Source organism: Lolium rigidum, chromosome 5 (genome assembly GCF_022539505.1).
Source record: "Lolium rigidum isolate FL_2022 chromosome 5, APGP_CSIRO_Lrig_0.1, whole genome shotgun sequence".
In the NCBI taxonomy this organism is placed as follows: domain Eukaryota; kingdom Viridiplantae; phylum Streptophyta; class Magnoliopsida; order Poales; family Poaceae; genus Lolium; species Lolium rigidum.
This window is the reverse complement of record NC_061512.1, coordinates 35,437,227-35,459,131: the sequence shown is the minus strand read 5'-3', so window position 1 is coordinate 35,459,131 and position 21,905 is coordinate 35,437,227. Positions and strand designations below refer to the sequence as shown.

The window sequence follows — 21,905 nt, the reverse complement described above, 5'->3', positions numbered from 1 at the left end:
TGTACATGACTGCAAAGGTATTTGAGTTGATGCAAATATCCGGTGGCCGATGATTGTGTTAATGAATCATTTGCTACAGTAGTGAGGAGGCAATGGTTCATCCTTTTGGTTATTATATTTTTTCCGCACAATTCTCATCTCTTCTATTGCATCATATTAAGGGATAGCAGTATTTCAATGTTACAGAATTTTCAGTTTGAGGAGTAAGGTACATTAAGAAGATGTTGTTCTAATGGTGTTGACAGACCTGGAACGCCACTGCACCAACGACTGGCCCCTCCCCTGCCTCACCGCTGCTCACCGGAAGCCAAGTGAGCATGTTGGCATGCGGTTTTCATAACTCTCACAGGTAAGAAGCTTCTGATGAACCCATGACTATCTATGCTCTAGTTGTGCTTGTTACTTAGACTATCCTGTTTTAAAAATCCCAAATGCATGTGTGTTGGTTTTGTGGTTGGTTTGGCTTTGAGAGCCAGAACTGTGTGGTATAAAAACTGAAATCCTTGTACAAATGATTAAGTGTCAAGCAACATTGATCAATGGTACTGAAGAGAAGCTAAAGGTTGTAGTTAGCTGCAATGAAAGAGCAAACGTCAAGGCCGTTTGCTTAAGTACGTACTGAAAACAAAATTTTGACTCCCGTGTTCTATAAAGATGCCAGCAGATTTCTCATTGACATCTACCTTCGAAAGAGATATTTCATGGTCATTTTGTTATTTTTGGATTGATTTAGAAGAGGAAAAACACCAGTAACGCGGCAAACAAACTGATAACAGATGAATAAATTGGCAAACCCTAAACACAGCTATCATTAATAATAATAGATACTCCAACAATGTTCTTATAACTATAAACGAAATATTACTCGTGTCTTGAAACTAACTAGACTACTCCATAACGTATGTTCACCTAACCACACACGCACGTATGTAACGGTAATTAAACCCAGAAGAAAAAAAGCTTTTCAGTTCCTGGGGACGAGGCGCGGGCGCAGAGGGTTGGCCATGACGGTGGTGAACTCACGCTTCTCGGCGAAGTCCACCTCCTTGCCGGCCACCTCCTTCCACTCAAACTCCTTCACCATGTTGGCGACGAAGTACTCGAGGTGCAACATGGCGATGCTGAGCCCGGCGCAGATCCTCCGGCCGACGCCGAACGGCATCATCTTGATCCCCTTGGTGCCATACATGTCCACCGTCGCCAGCTTGTTGTCGTCCTCCAAGAAGCGCTCCGGCACGAACTCCATTGCCTTGTCCCATGTCCCCTCGTCCCTTCCCATCTCCGCCACCATGAAGTTGACCGTCGTGCCCTTGGGGATCAGGTACCCGCCGACTTGCATGTCCTGCGCCGCCTTGTGCGGTAGCACGAAGTGCCCCGGAGGGTGCTTCCGGAGGCCCTCCAGGATCACCGCCTTGAGGTAGGGCATCTTGACGGCCTCGATCTTGTCCTCCGAGACCTCCTCGTCTTGGTCTCCACACGTGGCTTTGATCTCGTCGTAGAGCTTGTCCTGGACCGCCGGGTTCTTGACAAGCTCGGCCATGATCCACTGCAGTCCGGTGGAGGTGGTGTCGGTGCCGGCGTTGAGGAACTCGGAGCAGAGCGCGACGATCTCGTCGTCGGTGAGAGGGCGGTTGCCCTCCTCGGGGAGCGTGACGTCGAGCAGCGTGTCCACGTACGAGTGCTGGAACGTGGTCTCCGTGGCCTGGCGGTGGCCCTTCTTGTACTCCCGCCGCGTCTGGATGAGGGGAACGAAGAGATCCCTCTGCCGCATCCGCAGGCCGTGCGCGACGCGGAGGCGGTCGCGGAAGAGGTGCTTGGTGATGGACGGGAGGAAGAAGAAGACGGTGAGCTTCCTGGAGATGTAGAGGAGCCAGGCTCGCTCCGCGTTCTCGATGGCGCGCACGGCGGGCTCGTCCAGGCGCTCCCCGAAGCACATGAGCACGAGGAGGCAGAACATGCTGTACTGGAAAGCCTCCATGACGTCGGGAGTCTCCTCGTCCCGCAGCTTCTCCATCAGCACGCGGCGCACCCAGGCGCGCGCCGGCGCGAACAGCTTGACGCGGGAGGGGTGGAGCGTCTCGGAGACGAGGTTGCGGCGGAGGAGGCGCCACACGGGCCCGTAGTTGGCGCGGGTGATGATGTTGTCGGTGACCCCGAGGAGTGAGCTCGTGGCCGCCTGGGGCCTGTCGGCCAGCGCCACGCCGGCGCCGATTAGGGCCTGGTGCGCGAGGTGGCGGTCGGCCACGAAGATGGACAGCCGCGATCCGATCCGGAGCGTCACGATGGGGCCATACTTCTTGAAGAGACCCAGGAGGAGGGGCTCGACGTCGGCCGCGGAGTTGCGCAGCCACAGCAGGTTGCCAAACAGCGGCACGGCCGGCGGGCCCGGCGGGAGGCCGCGGCGCTGCCTGTCGGCATTGCGGAGGAGGACGGCGAGGGGTAGGAGGAGGAGGACACCGGCGATGAGGAACGACGTCGTCTCCATAGTATAGATGCTAATCTATCTGGTCGATGGACTAGCTAGCTTTGGGTTTTCGATCTTATTATATAGGCGGTACGTACCTGGAGTTGGACCGACGTTCGTACTACAACTAATCTCCGTCAATCATCAGTTCAAATTTTTTAAAAAAAACGTACTACTCCGTCAATCCATCCTTATCTTATGGGTGGAAGGGAGTTTACCGGGTTGGATATATATCTCGTTGATTTTGAAAGGAACTTGTAATGCTTTGCGTTTCTTCACGAATACATATCGTGCTTTATTTTTCAGAATTTCTACTATCTTCAGAACGGTCGGCAGCTAAACTAATCTCGGCGGACTCTCTCTAGGCGTCAGATCGAACGATCCTTTGCCACGCCGTCCGATTGAGCCCCGCCTTTGCTTCCTCGTTTTCCTCTCCTGGGGGTGCATGGGTGGCTCTCGGGCAGGGTGGGGCGGTGAGGTGTCATGCATGGCAGCAACGCCGGCCGCGGGTGGCGGAAGACGACATCAAGTTGGTGAAGGGGAGGAGTTTGGAGGCCTCTGTATCGTGAAGCAAGGGAAGAATGAAGGAGGAAGATGACTAACAAGAAGAGCGAGGAGGCGGTGTATGCGTACTTATGTAGTGACCTCCCCCCGTCGCTCTTGCCAAGGGCGACCTGGAGGCAACCCTCCTCCCCTAACCCTAACGCCGCTGGGGCCTCTCCTCCCCCGCGCCGCCGCCGGAGGAAGCTGCCGGGCAAAGCCCGGGCGGCCGACGGTGGCGGCCGGGCGTTTCTCGCGGCTCCCTCGTGTCCTAGGCGGCGGATCGGGGCGGGACCTGGTGAGGCACTGGCTTGCACGCGGTTCTCCGAGCGTATGGCGTCGCGGCCCGACGAGCGGTGGTGGGCGCCTCCGGCGGCGTGCCTGGCCGGCGGTAGAGGTATGGGTTGGGGCGGGCTGGATGGGGTCGAACCCTAGGTCCTCTCTGTGATGACCCAGCGTACCACTGCATGGTGTAGTACACAAGTCGTTGACATAACACAAGTGAAACACCGTTCCACTCATATTACATCTCTCAGAGTGGTACAACAGAAACATATGCGAGTCCAAGGTATGTCTATAGAAGTACACACGAACTGTTTACATAAGATTCACACAGCCTCCTACTTTACAGTGAGGTAAAACTTCAAATAAAGCTCCAGAAGAACGACTCGTAGTCTATCTTATTGCTAACTCAAGTTTAAGATCTACTTGGCTTGCTATAGAATTCTAGCTACTTAGGTGCTAGGATTAGAGAAAGGTTCCCTTCTATTACTAGTCTAGGTTTCCATTTTAGCTGATGCAGAAGTTGACTCCATTGACTTCTTTGATTGGATTCTTCATCTCGTTGCAGTTGACTTCTTTGTCTTCAAGTTCCACGGTAGTTTCTCCTTCGGTGCATTGCTCTAAGAAGGGGGTTCAAACGAGATAGAATGAGTACGAGCGTACTCAGCAAGTTCATATTAGGAAATAGGTGTATTATGCACTAACTACAGCCATAGACCAGAAAGTCATAGGCCAATGCAAGTTTTCATAAACATTTCTTCAAAAGGTTTATTTTATTCTGAAAACTATGCCCGTCAGTCTTCACAGGTTGACTAGAACTTCGTGGAGTTCCTTTCCTGCCGCGTTCGCAGTTCCTTCCCGGAACAAGGAGTGACAGCCACAATTTGATACACTCTGCAGAGGTGCGTTACTTTTCCCACAAGAGATCTCACCCTTTTTGCCATCCGCAGGGACTTACCCCGTTCACACTTCCTTTGGTGTGAGGCCAGGTATAAAGATCCAAGCCCATCACCGCCTTCTCCGCGACCGCAAACCCACCCTTTTGTCCACCCGTACACCTCCGAGTAGACTTCCCCGATAATACGGCTTTACTCATGGTGTACTCTTGGACAATCCTTCATAGATCGTAGAGCCATCATCACTAATGGATGGGGATTTAAAAGGCCATCCCAACCTATCGGCAGTGCCTCCAACACCCCGCCGGCTCTACCAATCCGTTGGCGTGCGAAAGGGAAAAGATACGGCTGGCTTCCCAGAGCCATTATAGATCTCATGGTCAACACGGTTTGTACGGCGCTAGAATCACTGGACGGCATTGGTAATTAATCCTAGGGTGATATAACCCATTGCAATGGAACCTCCACCATATCAACACATACCATGGTTCCATTGCCCACCACATAGTCATATTCATAAATTGTAAAATAATACTTTGCTTTTCAATGCATGAGTGATAAGTATAGTACTTTGCATATAATTTGATAAAAATAATCAAATGACATGAGCAAGCGATGAACTTGCCTTTCTTGACTGCAAGATTATGCAGGCAAAAGTTTCGATACGTGATAACTCCAAATGCTGAAATACCATCATCGTCCGGTAAGGACAATGTTTAAAGAACTGGCAAAGATGCTATAATGCATAGTATGAGATGCAATCGCCCCGAGCGTAAGCTAACCTTGATGATTTAAGATATGTGAGTTGTAAAGATTTCTTTAGGGTTGGTTGCACTTTTAGAATGGTTCTCAAATAAGGTTCTTATTAGGGTTTGGTTATATTAGCATCATAATCAAGTGATATAAGACATCATAACAATCATATACATAAAGAATAGTAGTGGAATAATATGTGAAGAACAGTTGTAAATTTTAAGTTCTACAGAACATGGTTGATGATTATTTATATTATACTTCAAAAGAATAACTTTTGAAGAACATGTTGTTTAAGAAATAAGAAGTATTTCAAAGAAGGATTAGGATTTCTAAGGGTTGATTGACATTTGTACTTCAAAAGAATAACTTTTGAAGAACAGGTTAAATAAGAATATGAACTACTATACACTATGAGCTAATGGCTTTGCTAGGAGGTCTTGTACTATTGGATTGATTTAGGTTCTCCTAATAGGAACTAGTTGGGTTCTTTAAGTAGAATGGGTTTATATGTAGAAAGTATTAATAGGGTTATTACCATGGTTTCCCATATACACCATATTAAAGGATGGTTATTAAGATAGTTCTATAGGTTTGTGATACGTCTCCAACGTATCGATAATTTCTTGTGTTCCATGCCACATTATTGATGTTATCTACATGTTTTATGCACACTTTATGTCATATTCGTGCATTTTCTGGAACTAACCTATTAACAAGATGCCGAAGTGCCAGTTCCTGTTTTCTGCTGTTTTTGGTTTCAGAAATCCTAGTAACGAAATATTCTCGGAATCGGACGAAATCAACGCCAAAGTTCCTATTTTCATCGGAAGCATCCGGAACACCCGAGAAGGACCGAGAGGGGGGCCACAGGGCCACCAAACCCTAGGCCGGCGCGGCCAGAGGGGGGGCCGCGCCGCCCTATGGTGTGGCCCCCCTGTCAGCCCTCCTGCGCCGCCTCTTCGCCTATATAAAGCCCCTGGATCAGAAAACCCGATACCAATTGACGAAACTTCAGAAAAGTTACTGTGGCGCCGCCGCCATCGCGAAACTCCAATTCGGGGGACGAAGTCTCGTTCCGGCACCCTGCCGGACGGGGAATTGCCCCCGGAGCCATCTCCACCGCCGTCTTCACCGCCATCTTCACCGCCATCGCTGCCCCCATGATGAGGAGGGAGTAATTCACCCCCGAGGCTGAGGGCTTCGCTGTAGCTATGTGGTTCATCTCTCTCCCATGTACCTCAATACAATAATCTCATGAGCTGCTTTACATGATTGAGATTCATATGAGTTTGTATCACTACTATCTATGTGCTACTCTAGTGATGTGTTATTAAAGTAGTTCTATTCCTCCTGCATGTGTGCAAAGGTGACAGTGCGTGCACCGTGTTAGTACTTGGTTTATGCTATGATCATGATCTCTTGTAGATTATGGAGTTAACTATTGCTATGATAATATTGATGTGATCTATTCCTCCTACATATGCATGAAGGTGACGAGTGTGCATGCTATGCTAGTACTTGGTTTAGTAGCGTTGATCTATCTTACACTAAAGGTTACTTAAACATGAGCATTATTGTGGAGCTTGTTAACTCCGGCATTGAGGGTTCGTGTAATCCTACGCAATGTGTTCATCATCCAACAAAAGTGTAGAGTATGCATTTATCTATTCTGTTATGTGATCAATGTTGAGAGTGTCCACTAGTGAAAGTGTAATCCCTAGGCCTTGTTCTTAAATACTGCTGAGTTACTACTGCTTGTTTACTACTACTGCGTTACTACTGCTGAGTTACTACTGCTTGTTACTGTTTTACTGCGTTACTACTGCTGCAATACTACCACCATCAACTACACGCCAAGCACTTTTCTGGCACCGTTGCTACTGCTCATACTTATTTATACCACCTGTATTTCACTATCTCTTCGCCGAACTAGTGCACCTATTAGGTGTGTTGGGGACACAAGAGACTTCTTGCTTTGTGGTTGCGGGGTTGCATGAGAGGGATATCTTTGACCTCTTCCTCCCTGAGTTCGATAAACCTTGGGTATCCACTTAAGGGAAACTTGCTGCTGTTCTACAAACCTCTGCTCTTGGAGGCCCAACACTGTCTACGAGAAAGGAGGGGAACGTAGACATCAAGCACTTTTCTGGCGCCGTTGCCGGGGAGGAAAGGTAAAAGGCTCTCATACTACGGTCTCAGGTAAAGTATTTTTCCGGCGCCGTCGTGTGTGTGCTCAAAGCTATTTCCTTTAGATCCTGCAATTGCATCTTTTTGTTTCTTGTTTACACTAGTTTGGCATAATGGACAACAATGAGCTTCTTATTCTATTTCCTGAATTAAAACATGGATTGTTTGATGCGAAAATTAAAAAACCTATGAAATCTTCTTTGCATGCTTGGTAGTAATATTAGTATGAACGCTTTGAACACCATTGTTGATAATGATATAGAAAGTTCTAAGCTTGGGGAAGCTGGTTTTCATGATATTTTTAGTCCCCCAAGCATTGAGGAGAAAATTTTCTTTGATGATACTTTGCCTCCTATTTCTGATGATTATAATGATAGTGGTCTTTTGGTGCCACTTACTGCTGAGAGTAAATTTTGTTGTGATTATACTATGCCTCCTACACTTGATGAGAATAATAATGATAGCTACTTTGTTGAATTTGCTCCCACTATTACTAATAAAATTGATTATGCTTATGTGGAGAGTAATAATTTTATGCATGAGACTCATGATAAGAATGCTTTATGTGATAGTTATATTGTTGAGTTTGCTCATGATGCTACTGAAAGTTATTATGAGAGAGGAAAATATGGTTGTAGAAATTTTCATGTTACTAAAATGCCTCTCTATGTGCTGAAATTTTTGAAGCTATACTTGTTTTATCTTCCTATGCTTGTTACTTTGCTCCTCATGAACTTGTTTATTTACAAGATTCCTATGCATAGGAAGCATGTTAGACTTAAATGTGTTTTGAATTTGCCTCTTGATGCTCTCTTTTGCTTCACATACTATCTCTTGCGAGTGCATCATTAAAACTGCTGAGCCCATCTTAATGGCTATAAAGAAAAGAACTTCTTGGGAGATAACCCATGTGTTATTTTGCTACAGTACTTTGTTTTATATTTGTGTCTTGGAAGTTGTTTACTACTGTAGCAACCTCTCCTTATCTTAGTTTTGTGTTTTGTTGTGCCAAGTAAAGTCTTTGATAGTAAAGTAAGTACTAGATTTGGATTACTGCGCAGTTCCAGATTTCTTTGCTGTCACGAATCTGAGCCCACTGCCCTGCAGGAAGCTCAGAAAATTATGCCAATTTACGAGCATGATCCTCAGATATGTACGCAACTTTCATTCAATTTGAGCATTTTCATTTGAGCAAGTCTGGTGGCCTAATAAAATCCATCTTTACGGACTGTTCTGTTTTGACAGATTCTGCCTTTTATTTCGCATTGCCTCTTTTGCTATGTTGGATGAATTTCTTTGATCCATTAATGTCCAGTAGCTTTATGCAATGTCCAGAAGTGTTAAGAATGATTGTGTCACCTCTGAACATGTGAATTTTTATTGTCCACTAACCCTCTAATGAGTTGTTTCGAGTTTGGTGTGGAGGAAGTTTTCAAGGGTCAAGAGAGGAGGATGATATACTATGATCAAGGAGAGTGAAAGCTCTAAGCTTGGGGATGCACCCGGTGGTTCACCCCTGCATATATCAAGAAGACTCAAGCGTCTAAGCTTGGGGATGCCCAAGGCATCCCCTTCTTCATCGACAACATTATCAGGTTCCTTCCCTTGAAACTATATTTTTATTCGGTCACATCTTATGTGCTTTACTTGGAGCGTCTGTGTGCTTTTGTTTTTGTTTTTGTTTGAATAAATTGGATTACATCATGCTTGTGTTGGAGAGAGACACGCTCCGCTGGTTCATATGAACACATGTGTTCTTAGCTCATAATATTCATGGCGAAGTTTCCTCTTCGTTAAATTGTTATATGGTTGGAATTGGAAAATGATACATGTAGTAATTGCTATAATGTCTTGGGTAATGTGATACTTGGCAATTGTTGTGCTCATGTTTAAGCTCTTGCATCATATACTTTGCACCTATTAGTGAAGAATACATAGAGCATGCTAAAATTTGGTTTGCATAATTGGTCTCTCTAAGGTCTAGATAATTTCTAGTAAGGTGTTTGAACAACAAGGAAGACGATGTATAGTCTTATAATACTTGTAATATGTCTTTTATGTGAGTTTTGTTGTACTAGTTCATCCTTGTGTTTGCCTCAAACAACCTTGCTAGCCTAAACCTTGTATCGAGAGGGAATACTTCTCATGCATCCAAATACTTGAGCCAACACTATGCCATTTGTGTCCACCATACCTACCTACTACATGGTATTTCTCCGCCATTCCAAAGTAAATTGCTTGAGTGCTACCTTTAAACAATTCAAAATTTATTACCTCTTATTTGTGTCAATGTCTTATAGCTCATGAGGAAGTATGTGGTGTTTATCTTTCAATCTTGTTGGGCAACTTTCACCAATGGACCAGTGGCTTCATCCGCTTATCCAATAATTTTGCAAAAAGAGCTGGCAATGGGATTCCCAGTCCCAAATTAACAAACTAAAAATAGACACTCCTCCATGGTATGTGATTGTTGGACGGCACCCGAAGGATTCGGTTAGCCATGGCTTGTGTAAGCAAAGGTTGGGAGGAGTGTCATCATAATAAAACTAAAATAAAAAGGTACTCCTTCATGGTATGAGATTGTTGGCGGGCACCCGAGGATTCGGTTAGCCATGGTTTGTGAAAGAAAGGTTGGAAGGAGTGCCATCCAAAAATAAAATAAAATGGGAGCCGCTCTTTGAAGGTTTGTCTGGCAAGGGGGTTAGAGTACCCGCTACCATTCGTTGACAACAACAAACACCTCTCAAAACTTTACTTTTATGCTCTCTTTATGTTTTCAAAATCAAAGCTCTAGCGCAAATATAGCAATCGATGCTTTTCCTCTATGAGGACCATTCTTTTACTTTTATTGTTGAGTCAGTTCACCTATTTCTATCCACCTCAAGAAGCAAACACTTGTGTGAACTGTGCATTGATTCTTACATATTTGCATATTGCATTTGTTATATTGCTTTGCATTGACAAATTATCCATTGAGATATACATGTTACAAGTTGAAAGCAACCGCTGAAACTTAATCTTCTTTTGTGTTGCTTCAATACCTTTACTTTGAATTATTGCTTTATGAGTTAACTCTTATGCAAGACTTATTGATGCTTGTCTTGAAGTGCTATTCATGAAAAGTCTTTGCTTTATGATTCACTTGTTTACTCATGTCATACACATTGTTTTGATCGCTGCATTCTCTACATATGCTGTACAAATAGTATGATCAAGTTTATGATGGCATGCCACTCCAGAAATTATCTTTGTTATCGTTTTACCTGCTCGGGACGAGCAGAACTAAGCTTGGGGATGCTGATACGTCTCCAACGTATCGATAATTTCTTGTGTTCCATGCCACATTATTGATGTTATCTACATGTTTTATGCACACTTTATGTCATATTCGTGCATTTTCCGGAACTAACCTATTAACAAGATGCCGAAGTGCCGCTTCTGTTTTCTGCTGTTTTTGGTTTCAGAAATCCTAGTAACGAAATATTCTCGGAATCGGACGAAATCAACGCCAAAGTTCCTATTTTCACCGGAAGCATCCAGAACACACGAGAACGGACCGAGAGAGGGGCCACAGGGCCACCAAACCCTAGGCCGGCGCGGCCGAGAGGGGCCGCGCCGCCCTATGGTGTGGCCCCCCTGTCGACCCTCCTGCGCCGCCTCTCCGCCTATATAAGAGCCCCTGGATCAGAAAACCCGATACCAATTGACGAAACTCCGAAAAGTACTCGTGGCGCCGCCGCCATCGCGAAACTTCAATTCGGGGGACGAAGTCTCGTTCCGGCACCCCGCCGGACGGGGAATTGCCCCGGAGCCATCTCCACCGCCGTCTTCACCGCCATCTTCACCGCCATCGCTGCCTCCATGATGAGGAGGGAGTAATCCATCCCCGAGGCTGAGGGCGTCGCTGTAGCTATGTGGTTCATCTCTCTCCCATGTGCCTCAATACAATAATCTCATGAGCTGCTTTACATGATTGAGATTCATATGAGTTTTGTATCACTACTATCTATGTGCTACTCTAGCAATGTGTTATTAAAGTAGTTCTATTCCTCCCGCATGTGTGCAAAGGTGACAGTGCGTGCACCGTGTTAGTACTTGGTTTATGCTATGATCATGATCTCTTGTAGATTATGGAGTTAACTATTGCTATGATAATATTGATGTGATCTATTCCTCCTACATATGCATGAAGGTGACAAGTGTGCATGCTATGCTAGTACTTGGTTTAGTAGCGTTGATCTATCTTACACTAAAGGTTACTTAAACATGAGCATTATTGTGGAGCTTGTTAACTCCGGCATTGAGGGTTCGTGTAATCCTACGCAATGTGTTCATCATCCAACAAAAGTGTAGAGTATGCATTTATCTGTTCTGTTATGTGATCAATGTTGAGAGTGTCCACTAGTGAAAGTGTAATCCCTAGGCCTTGTTCTTAAATACTGCTGAGTTACTATCGCTTGTTTACTACTACTCGCGTTACTACTCGCTGAGTTACTACCGCTTGTTACCTGTTTTACTCAGCGTTACTATCGCTGCAATACTACCACCATCAACTACACGCCAAGCACTTTTCCGGCACCGTTGCTACTGCTCATACTTATTTATACCACCTGTATTTCACTATCTCTTCGCCGAACTAGTGCACCTATTAGGTGTGTTGGGGACACAAGAGACTTCTTGCTTTGTGGTTGCGGGGTTGCATGAGAGGGATATCTTTGACCTCTTCCTCCCTGAGTTCGATAAACCTTGGGTATCCACTTAAGGGAAACTTGCTGCTGTTCTACAAACCTCTGCTCTTGGAGGCCCAACACTGTCTACAGGAAAGGAGGGGGAACGTAGACATCAGTTTGCTATTAGTTTTACTATGGCTTCACATTTGCTTTACTAAATAATCTCTAATGGTTTATAAGCTAATTGGCTTATCATTTCCTAAATAGGGTTTAGTTGGATAGGAGCATGTAATGTGAATTACTACACAAGGTTGGTACTAGGGTTCATCGTTATGGTTCTACTAGGGTTTAATGGTTGAGGTTGATCTTAATGGTACGGTATATAGGAATAGTGATCAATGGTACTAATTCAATTAACAAGTTAGGGTTTATACCTAGGTGGCACTAGTGAATCATATAGGTTTTAATTAAGAATAGGGACATGGAATGATAATCTCATGTGACTTGGTTTTTTTATGCTAGTGGATCATAAGCATGCATTCAATTGTTGCTTATTAGGGTTCTATATGTTAAGTGAATCTCACATGATCACATGTGACACAAAATTAGGGTTTTAGAGTTGCTTCTAAAGTGTAATGATCACATGGATTAAACCCCTAGGGTTTTAGGTTTGCAACTCACTATGAGATGAACACATGAAATAATGAGATCAATGTCTTACTTAAATTAAAACTAGGGTTTCTAAATTATGGTATAACTCCTAAAATGATGATTGGTAATAGAGTTGTGGTTACTTATTACTTTGAGTCAAAATTAGTAATGGTTTGGCATTTTATTAATTCTCCACAAGATTTAATAATTAGAGTAACTCCTAATTAGGTTTGATTCAGAGATAAGGGTTAACAATTATTATTAGGGTTTAAAATATTTAACTTGTTAACTTAGGATGTTTAAGTAAACAATTGTTGGGCTACCAAAATAATATTGTCTTATAATATTTTCTTGAGTTATTACTATTTAAATAAAATAGAAAATAGTAATATGAAAATTAGGGTTTATGAATTATCACTAATATTTAAGTGGATGAAATTATGAATAAGAAAATTAATCTTAACATTTTAATTAGTTACTGAATAGTTAAAATTTAAATTTGAAACTTCACTAATTATTGAATTCAATTTGCTTTTTAAACAATTAGAAAGACATAATTAATAAAGATTAAAAATAAGTGAATTTTTATTTTGACACACATTTTTGTTTTATATTTTATTTGAGTAGAGTTTATTTTTGTGAGCATTTTGATATATTATTCATATTTTTCTGAGTTGAAATGAATTTTATATGATTTTGCAAAGTTTCAGCAATTTACTGGTTTTTAAATTAAACAGAAAATGTTATTTGTACCGATTCAGATCTAGCTACTCTCACAGACAGGTGGGGTCTGGTCCAGGTCAGCTGCCTCGTTGGCAGTTGACTGGGTCAACACGACCGACGGGGTCCCTCCTCCACGTCATCTCGCCGGAGAGAGCGCCGGCGAGCAACGGCGAGGACGGTACTGGGCACTAGAGGCGATGATTCGAGGCGCGTTAGAACCGCGAGTCGATGATGAGTACGTGAGCATGAACGCCACCACCGATAGGTCACCGGAGCAACTCCGGCGAGCATCTCTGCGGCGGCGGGCTCCGGCCAAAATGCAAATATAGGCTACAGACGACACCGAGAAGGAATAGAGGAGTCCAGAGATGCGCAATCTCACCCTGAAGCGAATGAAGTGCTCGGTGGAGTCGATTGTGGACGAGAGTGAGCCCTATCTCGCCATTCCCGGCGATGGCCGGAGAAAGGGAAAATCAAAATTGGCGTTGCACCGGGCTTCCCTTCTCGATTCCTTCCGCCAGGAGAGTCCACGTCGTCAGGCGCATCCAATGAACTACCCCAAGGACTCCGGGATGCTCTCAATCGACGGCGCCATGGAGGTCGCTGATACGTCTCCAACGTATCGATAATTTCTTGTGTTCCATGCCACATTATTGATGTTATCTACATGTTTTATGCACACTTTATGTCATATTCGTGCATTTTCTGGAACTAACCTATTAACAAGATGCCGAAGTGCCGATTCTGTCGTTTTCTGCTCGTTTTTGGTTTCGAAATCCTAGTAAAGAAATATTCTCGGAATTGGACGAAATAAAAGCCCGGAGGCCTTTCTCACGAAGCTTCCGGAAGACCGAAGACGAGACGAAGAGGGGCCACGGGGAGCCAAACCCTAGGGCGGCGCGGCCCCCTTGGCCGCGCGGCCCCGTGGTGTGGGCCCCCGTGCCGCCTCTCGACTTGCCCTTCCGCCTACAAATAGCCTCCGTGACGAAACCCCCGCACCGAGAGCCACGATACGGAAAACATTACCGAGACGCCGTCGCCGCCGATCCCATCTCGGGGGATCCTGGAGATCGCCTCCGGCACTCCTGCCGGAGAGGGGAATCATCTCCCGGAGGACTCTACACCGCCATGGTCGCCTCCGGAGTGATGAGTGAGTAGTCTACCCCTGGACTATGGGTCCATAGCAGTAGCTAGATGGTTGTCTTCTCCCCATTGTGCTATCATTGTCTGGATCTTGTGAGCTGCCTAACATGATCAAGATCATCTATATGTAATTCTATATGTTGCGTTTGTTGGGATCCGATGAATAGAGAATACTTGTTATGTTGATTATCAAAGTTATTCATGTGTTGTTTATGATCTTGCATGCTCTCCGTTATTAGTAGATGCTCTGGCCAAGTAGATGCTTTTAACTCGAAGAGGGAGTACTTATGCTCGATAGTGGGTTCATGCCTGCATTGACACCGGGACGATGTGACGTAAAGTTCTAAGGTTGTGTTGTGCTGTTGCCACTAGGGATAAAACATTGATGCTATGTCTAAGGATGTAGTTGTTGATTACATTACGCACCATACTTAATGCAATTGTCCGTTGTTTAGCAACTTAATACCGGAGGGGTTCGGATGATAACTCGAAGGTGGACTTTTTAGGCATAGATGCGGTTGGATGGCGGTCTATGTACTTTGTCGTAATGCCCAATTAAATCTCACTATACTCATCATGATATGTATGTGCATGGTCATGCTCTCTTTATTTGTCAATTGCCCAACTGTAATTTGTTCACCCAACATGTCTGTTCGTCTTATGGGAGAGACACCTCTAGTGAAATGTGGACCCCGGTCCAATTCTCTTTATCGAAATACAATCTATCGCAATACTTGTTTCTACTGTTTTCTCTCGCAAACAATCATCTTCCACACAATACGGTTAATCCTTTGTTACAGCAAGCCGGTGAGATTGACAACCTCACCGTTTCGTTGGGGCAAAGTACTTTGGTTGTGTTGTGCAGGTTCCACGTTGGCGCCGGAATCTCCGGTGTTGCGCCGCACTACATCCCGCCGCCATCAACCTTCAACGTGCTTCTTGGCTCCTCCCGGTTCGATAAACCTTGGTTTCTTTCTCGAGGGAAAACTTGCTCGCTGTGCTCATCATACCTTCCTCTTGGGGTTGCCCAACGAACGTGTGAAATACACGCCATCAAGCATATTTTCTCGGCGCCGTTGCCGGGGAGATCAAGACACGCTGCAAGGGGAGTCTCCACTTCTCAATCTCTTTACTTTGTTTTTGTCTTGCTTTATTTTATTTACTACTTTGTTTGCTGCACTAAATCAAAATACAAAAAAAATTTAGTTGCTAGTTTTATTTTATTTACTGTCTTGTTTGCTATATCAAAAACTCAAAAAAATTAGTTTACTTGCATTTACTTTATCTAGTTCACTTTATTTACTATCGCTAAAATGAGTAATCCTGAAGTTGAAGTTCGTTCATTTAAGCAACAAGGGGGAGAATGTTTAAAAGATGCTTGGTATAGAATTAGTGATGCCCATAATAGGTGCACTAAGAAACACTCCACCACTCGCGGGAGGTAACTTCTTAGGCGCTCCCGCTCTAGAAGCTAGTTGCATTATTGAGAGTTTATTTGGAACACCACCTGTTAATGAAACTAAAATTGAAACCTCCCTTGAGGATGTTATGAAAAAATTGGAAACCATAGAGAAAAATTGTAGTGTTGAAACTAAATTGGAAATATTACTTGATAATACTGATAAACTTGATAAAATCCTAGGAGGAATTAATGAAAGAATTGCTACTCTAGAAACTTGTGCTATCCATGATAATCAAACTCATAGAATTGGTAAACTTGAAGAAGCTATGAGAAAATTGGGTTCAACTTTTTCTTCTCTTAAATTTAATGAGAAAGCTTATGTGGGTAAGGAGCAAAAATTCATGTATGTCTCTAAGGTGCCTAAACCAAAGAATTACTATAGGCCTAAAATTGATAAAACTCCCAATACCGCTGGTAATGATGTTGATGCTTCATCTCTCGATGTTACTTGATACACACTTTCTGCGCCTAGCTGAAAGGCGTTAAAGAAAAGCGCTTATGGGAGACAACCCATGTTTTTACCTACAGTACTTTGTTTTTATTTTGTGTCTTGGAAGTTGTTTACTACTGTAGCAACCTCTCCTTATCTTAGTTTTGAGTTTTGTTGTGCCAAGTTAAGCCGTTGATAGAAAAGTAAGTACTAGATTTGGATTACTGCGCAGTTCCAGATTTCTTTGCTGTCACGAATATGAGCCCACTGCCCTGCAGGAAGCTCAGAAAATTATGCCAATTTACGTGCATGATCCTCAGATATGTGCGCAACTTTCATTCAATTTGAGCATTTTCATTTGAGCAAGTCTGGTGCCATTTTAAAATTCGTCAATACGAACTGTTCTGTTTTGACAGATTCTGCCTTTTATTTCGCATTGCCTCTTTTGCTATGTTGGATGAATTTCTTTGATCCACTAATGTCCAGTAGCATTATGCAATGTCCAGAAGTGTTAAGAATGATTGTTTCACCTCTGAATATGTCAATTTATATTGTGCACTAACCCTCTAATGAGTTGTTTCGAGTTTGGTGTGGAGGAAGTTTTCAAGGATCAAGAGAGGAGTATGATGCAACATGATCAAGGAGAGTGAAAGCTCTAAGCTTGGGGATGCACCCGGTGGTTCACCCCTGCATATATCAAGAAGACTCAAGCGTCTAAGCTTGGGGATGCCCAAGGCATCCCCTTCTTCATCGACAAATTATCGGGTTCCTCCCCTGAAACTACATTTTTATTCGGCCACATCTTATGTGCTTTTTCTTGGAGCGTCGGTTTGTTTTTGTTTTTGTTTTGTTTGAATAAAATGGATCCTAGCATTCACTTTATGGGAGAGATACATACTCCGCTGTAGCATATGGACAAATATGTCCTTGGTTTCTACTCATAGTATTCATGGCGAAGTTTCTCCTTCGTTAAATTGTTATATGGTTGGAATTGGAAAATGATACATGTAGTAATTGCTATAAATGTCTTGGGTAATGTGATACTTGGCAATTGTTGTGCTCATGTTTAAGCTCTTGCATCATATGCTTTGCACCCATTAATGAAGAAATACATAGAGCATGCTAAAATTTGGTTTGCATATTTGGTTTCTCTAAGGTCTAGATAATTTCTAGTTTTGAGTTTGAACAACAAGGAAGACGGTGTAGAGTCTTATAATGTTTACAATATGTCTTTTATGTGAGTTTTGCTGTACCGTTCATCCTTGTGTTTGTTTCAAATAGCCTTGCTAGCCTAAACCTTGTATCGAGAGGGAATACTTCTCATGCATCCAAAATACTTGAGCCAACCACTATGCCATTTGTGTCCACCATACCTACCTATACTACATGGTATTTTCCCGCCATTCCAAAGTAAATTGCTTGAGTGCTACCTTTAAAATTCCATCATTCACCTTCGCAATATATAGCTCATGGGACAAATAGCTTAAAAACTGTTGTGGTATTGAATATGTAATTATGCACTTTATCTCTTATTAAGTTGCTTGTTGTGCGATAACCATGTTTACTGGGGAACGCCATCAACTCTTTGTTGAATTTCATGTGAGTTGCTATGCATGTTCGTCTTGTCTCGAAGTAAGGGCGATCTACACCGAGTTGAATGGTTTGAGCATGCATATTGTGAGAGAAGAACATTGGGCCGCTAACTAAAGCCATGATTCATGGTGGAAGTTTCAGTTTTGGACAAATATCCTCAAATCTCTAATGAGAAAAGAATTAATTGTTGTCAAATGCTTAAAGCATTAAAAGAGGAGTCCATTATCTGTTGTCTATGTTGTCCCGGTATGGATGTCTAAGTTGAGAATAATCAAAAGCGAGAAATCCAAATGCGAGCTTTCTCCTTAGACCTTTGTACGAGGCGGCATAGAGGTACCCCTTTGTGAAACTTGGTTAAAGCATATGTATTGCGGTGATAATCCAGGTAGTCCAAGCTAATTAGGACAAGGTGCGAGCACTATTAGTACACTATGCATGAGGCTTGCAACTTATAAGATATAATTTACATGATGCATATGCTTTATTACTACCGTTGACAAAATTGTTTCATGTTTTCAAAATCAAAGCTCTAGCACAAATATAGCAATCGATGCTTTTCCTCTATGAGGACCATTCTTTTACTTTCAATGTTGAGTCAGTTCACCTATTTCTATCCACCTCAAGAAGCAAACACTTGTGTGAACTGTGCATTGATTCCTACATACTTGCTTATTGCACTTATTATATTACTCTATGTTGACAATATCCATGAGATATACATGTTACAAGTTGAAAGCAACCGCTGAAACTTAATCTTCTTTTGTGTTGCTTCAATACCTTTACTTTGAATTATTGCTTTATGAGTTAACTCTTATGCAAGACTTATTGATGCTTGTCTTGAAGTGCTATTCATGAAAAGTCTTTGCTTTATGATTCACTTGTTTACTCATGTCATCACCATTGTTTTGATCGCTGCATTCTCTACATATGCTTTACAAATAGTATGATCAAGTTTATGATGACATGTCACTCCAGAAATTATCTTTGTTATCGTTTTACCCGCTCGGGACGAGCGTAACTAAGCTTGGGGATGCCGATACGTCTCCAACGTATCGATAATTTCTTGTGTTCCATGCCACATTATTGATGTTATCTACATGTTTTATGCACACTTTATGTCATATTCGTGCATTTTCTCGGAACTAACCTATTAACAAGATGCCGAAGTGCCGCTTGTCGTTTTCTCGCTGTTTTTGGTTTCGTAAATCCTAGTAAAGAAATATTCTCGGAATTGGACGAAATAAAAGCCCGAGAGGCCTATTTTCTCACGAAGCTTCCGTAAGACCGAAGACGAGACGAAGAGGGGCCACGGGGGAGCCAAACCCTAGGGCGGCGCGGCCCCCTTGGCCGCGCGGCCCCGTGGTGTGGGCCCCCGTGCCGCCTCTCGACTTGCCCTTCCGCCTACAAATAGCCTCCGTGACGAAACCCCCGCACCGAGAGCCACGATACGGAAAACATTACCGAGACGCCGTCGCCGCCGATCCCATCTCGGGGATCCTCGGAGATCGCCCTCCGGCACCCCGCCGGGAGAGGGGAATCATCTCCCGGAGGACTCTACACCGCCATGGTCGCCTCCGGAGTGATGAGTGAGTAGTCTACCCCCGGACTATGGGTCCATAGCAGTAGCTAGATGGTTGTCTTCTCCCCATTGTGCTATCATTGTCGGATCTTGTGAGCTGCCTAACATGATCAAGATCATCTATATGTAATTCTATATGTTGCGTTTGTTGGGATCCGATGAATAGAGAATACTTGTTATGTTGATTATCAAAGTTATTCATGTGTTGTTTATGATCTTGCATGCTCTCCGTTATTAGTAGATGCTCCGGCCAAGTAGATGCTTTTAACTCCAAGAGGGAGTACTTATGCTCGATAGTGGGTTCATGCCTCGCATTGACACCGGGACAAGTGATGTAAAGTTCTAAGGTTGTGTTGTGTCGTTGCCACTAGGGATAAAACATTGATGCTATGTCTAAGGATGTAGTTGTTGATTACATTACGCACCATACTTAATGCAATTGTCTCGTTGTTTAGCAACTTAATACTGGAGGGGTTCGGATGATAACCCGAAGGTGGACTTTTTAGGCATAGATGCAGCTTGGATGGCGGTCTATGTACTTTGTCGTAATGCCCAATTAAATCTCACTATACTCATCATGATATGTATGTGCATGGTCATGCTCTCTTTATTTGTCAATTGCCCAACCGTAATTTGTTCACCCAACATGCTCGTTCGTCTTATGGGAGAGACACCTCTAGTGAACTCGTGGACCCCGGTCCAATTCTCTTTACCGAAATACAATCTCATCGCAATACTTGTTTCTACTGTTTTCTCTCGCAAACAATCATCTTCCACACAATACGGTTAATCCTTTGTTACAGCAAGCCAGTGAGATTGACAACCTCACTCGTTTCGTTGGGGCAAAGTACTTTGGTTGTGTTGTGCAGGTTCCACGTTGGCGCCGGAATCTCCGGTGTTGCGCCGCACTACATCCCGCCGCCATCAACCTTCAACGTGCTTCTTGGCTCCTCCTGGTTCGATAAACCTTGGTTTCTTTCTGAGGGAAAACTTGCTGCTGTGCTCATCATACCTTCCTCTTGGGGTTGCCCAACGAACGTGTGAAATACACGCCATCAGTCGCCGGCGACAGAGACTTGCAGATAGTGGAAGAAATAGGAAACAAGAGAGGATAAGGATTGGCTACGATGAACAAGGGCTTCACGGAGCTTCTGCTCGAGTTTTTATAGGCCAAGGGAATCATTGAGGCCGCGACACGACGACGACGATGGTCAGGAGGTGGCGGTGCCTGGAGAGTTCTCTGGACGCGATCTTTCTCTTCCGGATATGCTCGGACGCGAATCGATTAGTGCAAGTCTTGAGCGTCTTGTTGGCGTCCGGATCCGTGCTTATCATCGACGAGGGCGTCGCCGACCGGCATGGTCGCGCTCGTCGTCGCCGGGAAGAAGAAGAACGAGGCTTTTCTCTTCGCACGATTATTGACGCACGCGAAACGGTATTTGGACGTGGGCTGAGTTGCTATTGGGCCGCCGCTGGGTTGGCTTGGTGGGCTGCACGGTCCAGGACAGGTGAGTTTCCCTCTCTTTTCTCTCTTTTCAAATTCTGTTTTATATTTCTGTTTTCTATTTTGTTATTTGAATTCAATTTTGAATTCTGTTTTGTTTTGCAGGTTCTAAATTATTTGAATATCAATACAACTTGATAATAATGCTTACTGTATCAGTTTGTTGTTTACATAAACATTGAGTTTTTAATTAGATTGATATGTTGTGAGGTGTAATTAACATAGAAATAAGTTTTAGATTTTTATCTCAATCTCCTTTTTCATTTGAGAACAAAATCTATTTAAGTGGTTTGAAGATTTATAACTTGCGCATAATGAACATATGATTAGGTAGAGCTAGTACTTAACAATATGGATTGTTCACATATAATTTTCATTATGGCTAGAGTTTAAATTAAATGGTATTGAGGTTGGAATTGTGTTATGGTTGTATGTGAAGAATTATTTCTATGGTTTTAAGAAGATGGCTAAGAAAATTCTATAACCACTAATCTGGTTGTAGTAAACTTTAGCTTGAACTAATTAAAATGGATCCTATGTTTATAATTAGCAATGCATTTGTTGATGATGGTTTAATTTATAGAACACTACTTCATTTGGTCTACTAAGATGGAAAGATGGGGTTTAATATTTTATGTGAACTGATTCCTAGGTGAAAGGGTTAAGGTTTTGGTGATGCTTCACTAATTGAAGTATAAAATAGGCATGAGGTATGGCAGGGTTTTACTTATAATCCAGAGTAATGCTTGGATTGGAATTAAAATATGGCCTAGGGTTTTAGTTATGATCACCCATATAATACACCACTAAGATTAGGTATGAGCATAAGCTTGATCATGTTTTAGTTGCTAGGGTTATCCTCCTCACTTAGGTAGAATTAATGTATCAAGGCAATGCTAGGTTTGTCTTAAGTGTTTAGATAGGCAAGGTTTAGATACCATATCAATACTACTCTATACAAAGCATGATTATTGGTTTGGTTAACTACTAATGAGTTACTTATTATTTCATGTGAAGAATGAGAT

General features: G+C 43.3%; 1 protein-coding gene across 1 annotated transcript; it reads right to left on the bottom strand.

The window, feature by feature from the left end:
• Positions 1-964: 964 nt before the first annotated feature.
• On the bottom strand, positions 965-2,485 carry LOC124658407 (cytochrome P450 89A2-like). The gene has a single exon (XM_047196744.1). It carries the CDS (start codon positions 2,483-2,485, stop codon positions 965-967), a length of 1,521 nt encoding a protein of 506 aa, XP_047052700.1.
• Between the last annotated feature and the right edge of the window lie 19,420 nt (positions 2,486-21,905).

Excerpts from the sequence above, each read along its gene's own strand:
- LOC124658407 (XM_047196744.1), bottom strand. The coding sequence starts at position 2,485 with ATGGAGACGACGTCGTTCCTCATCGCCGGTGTCCTCCTCCTCCTACCC.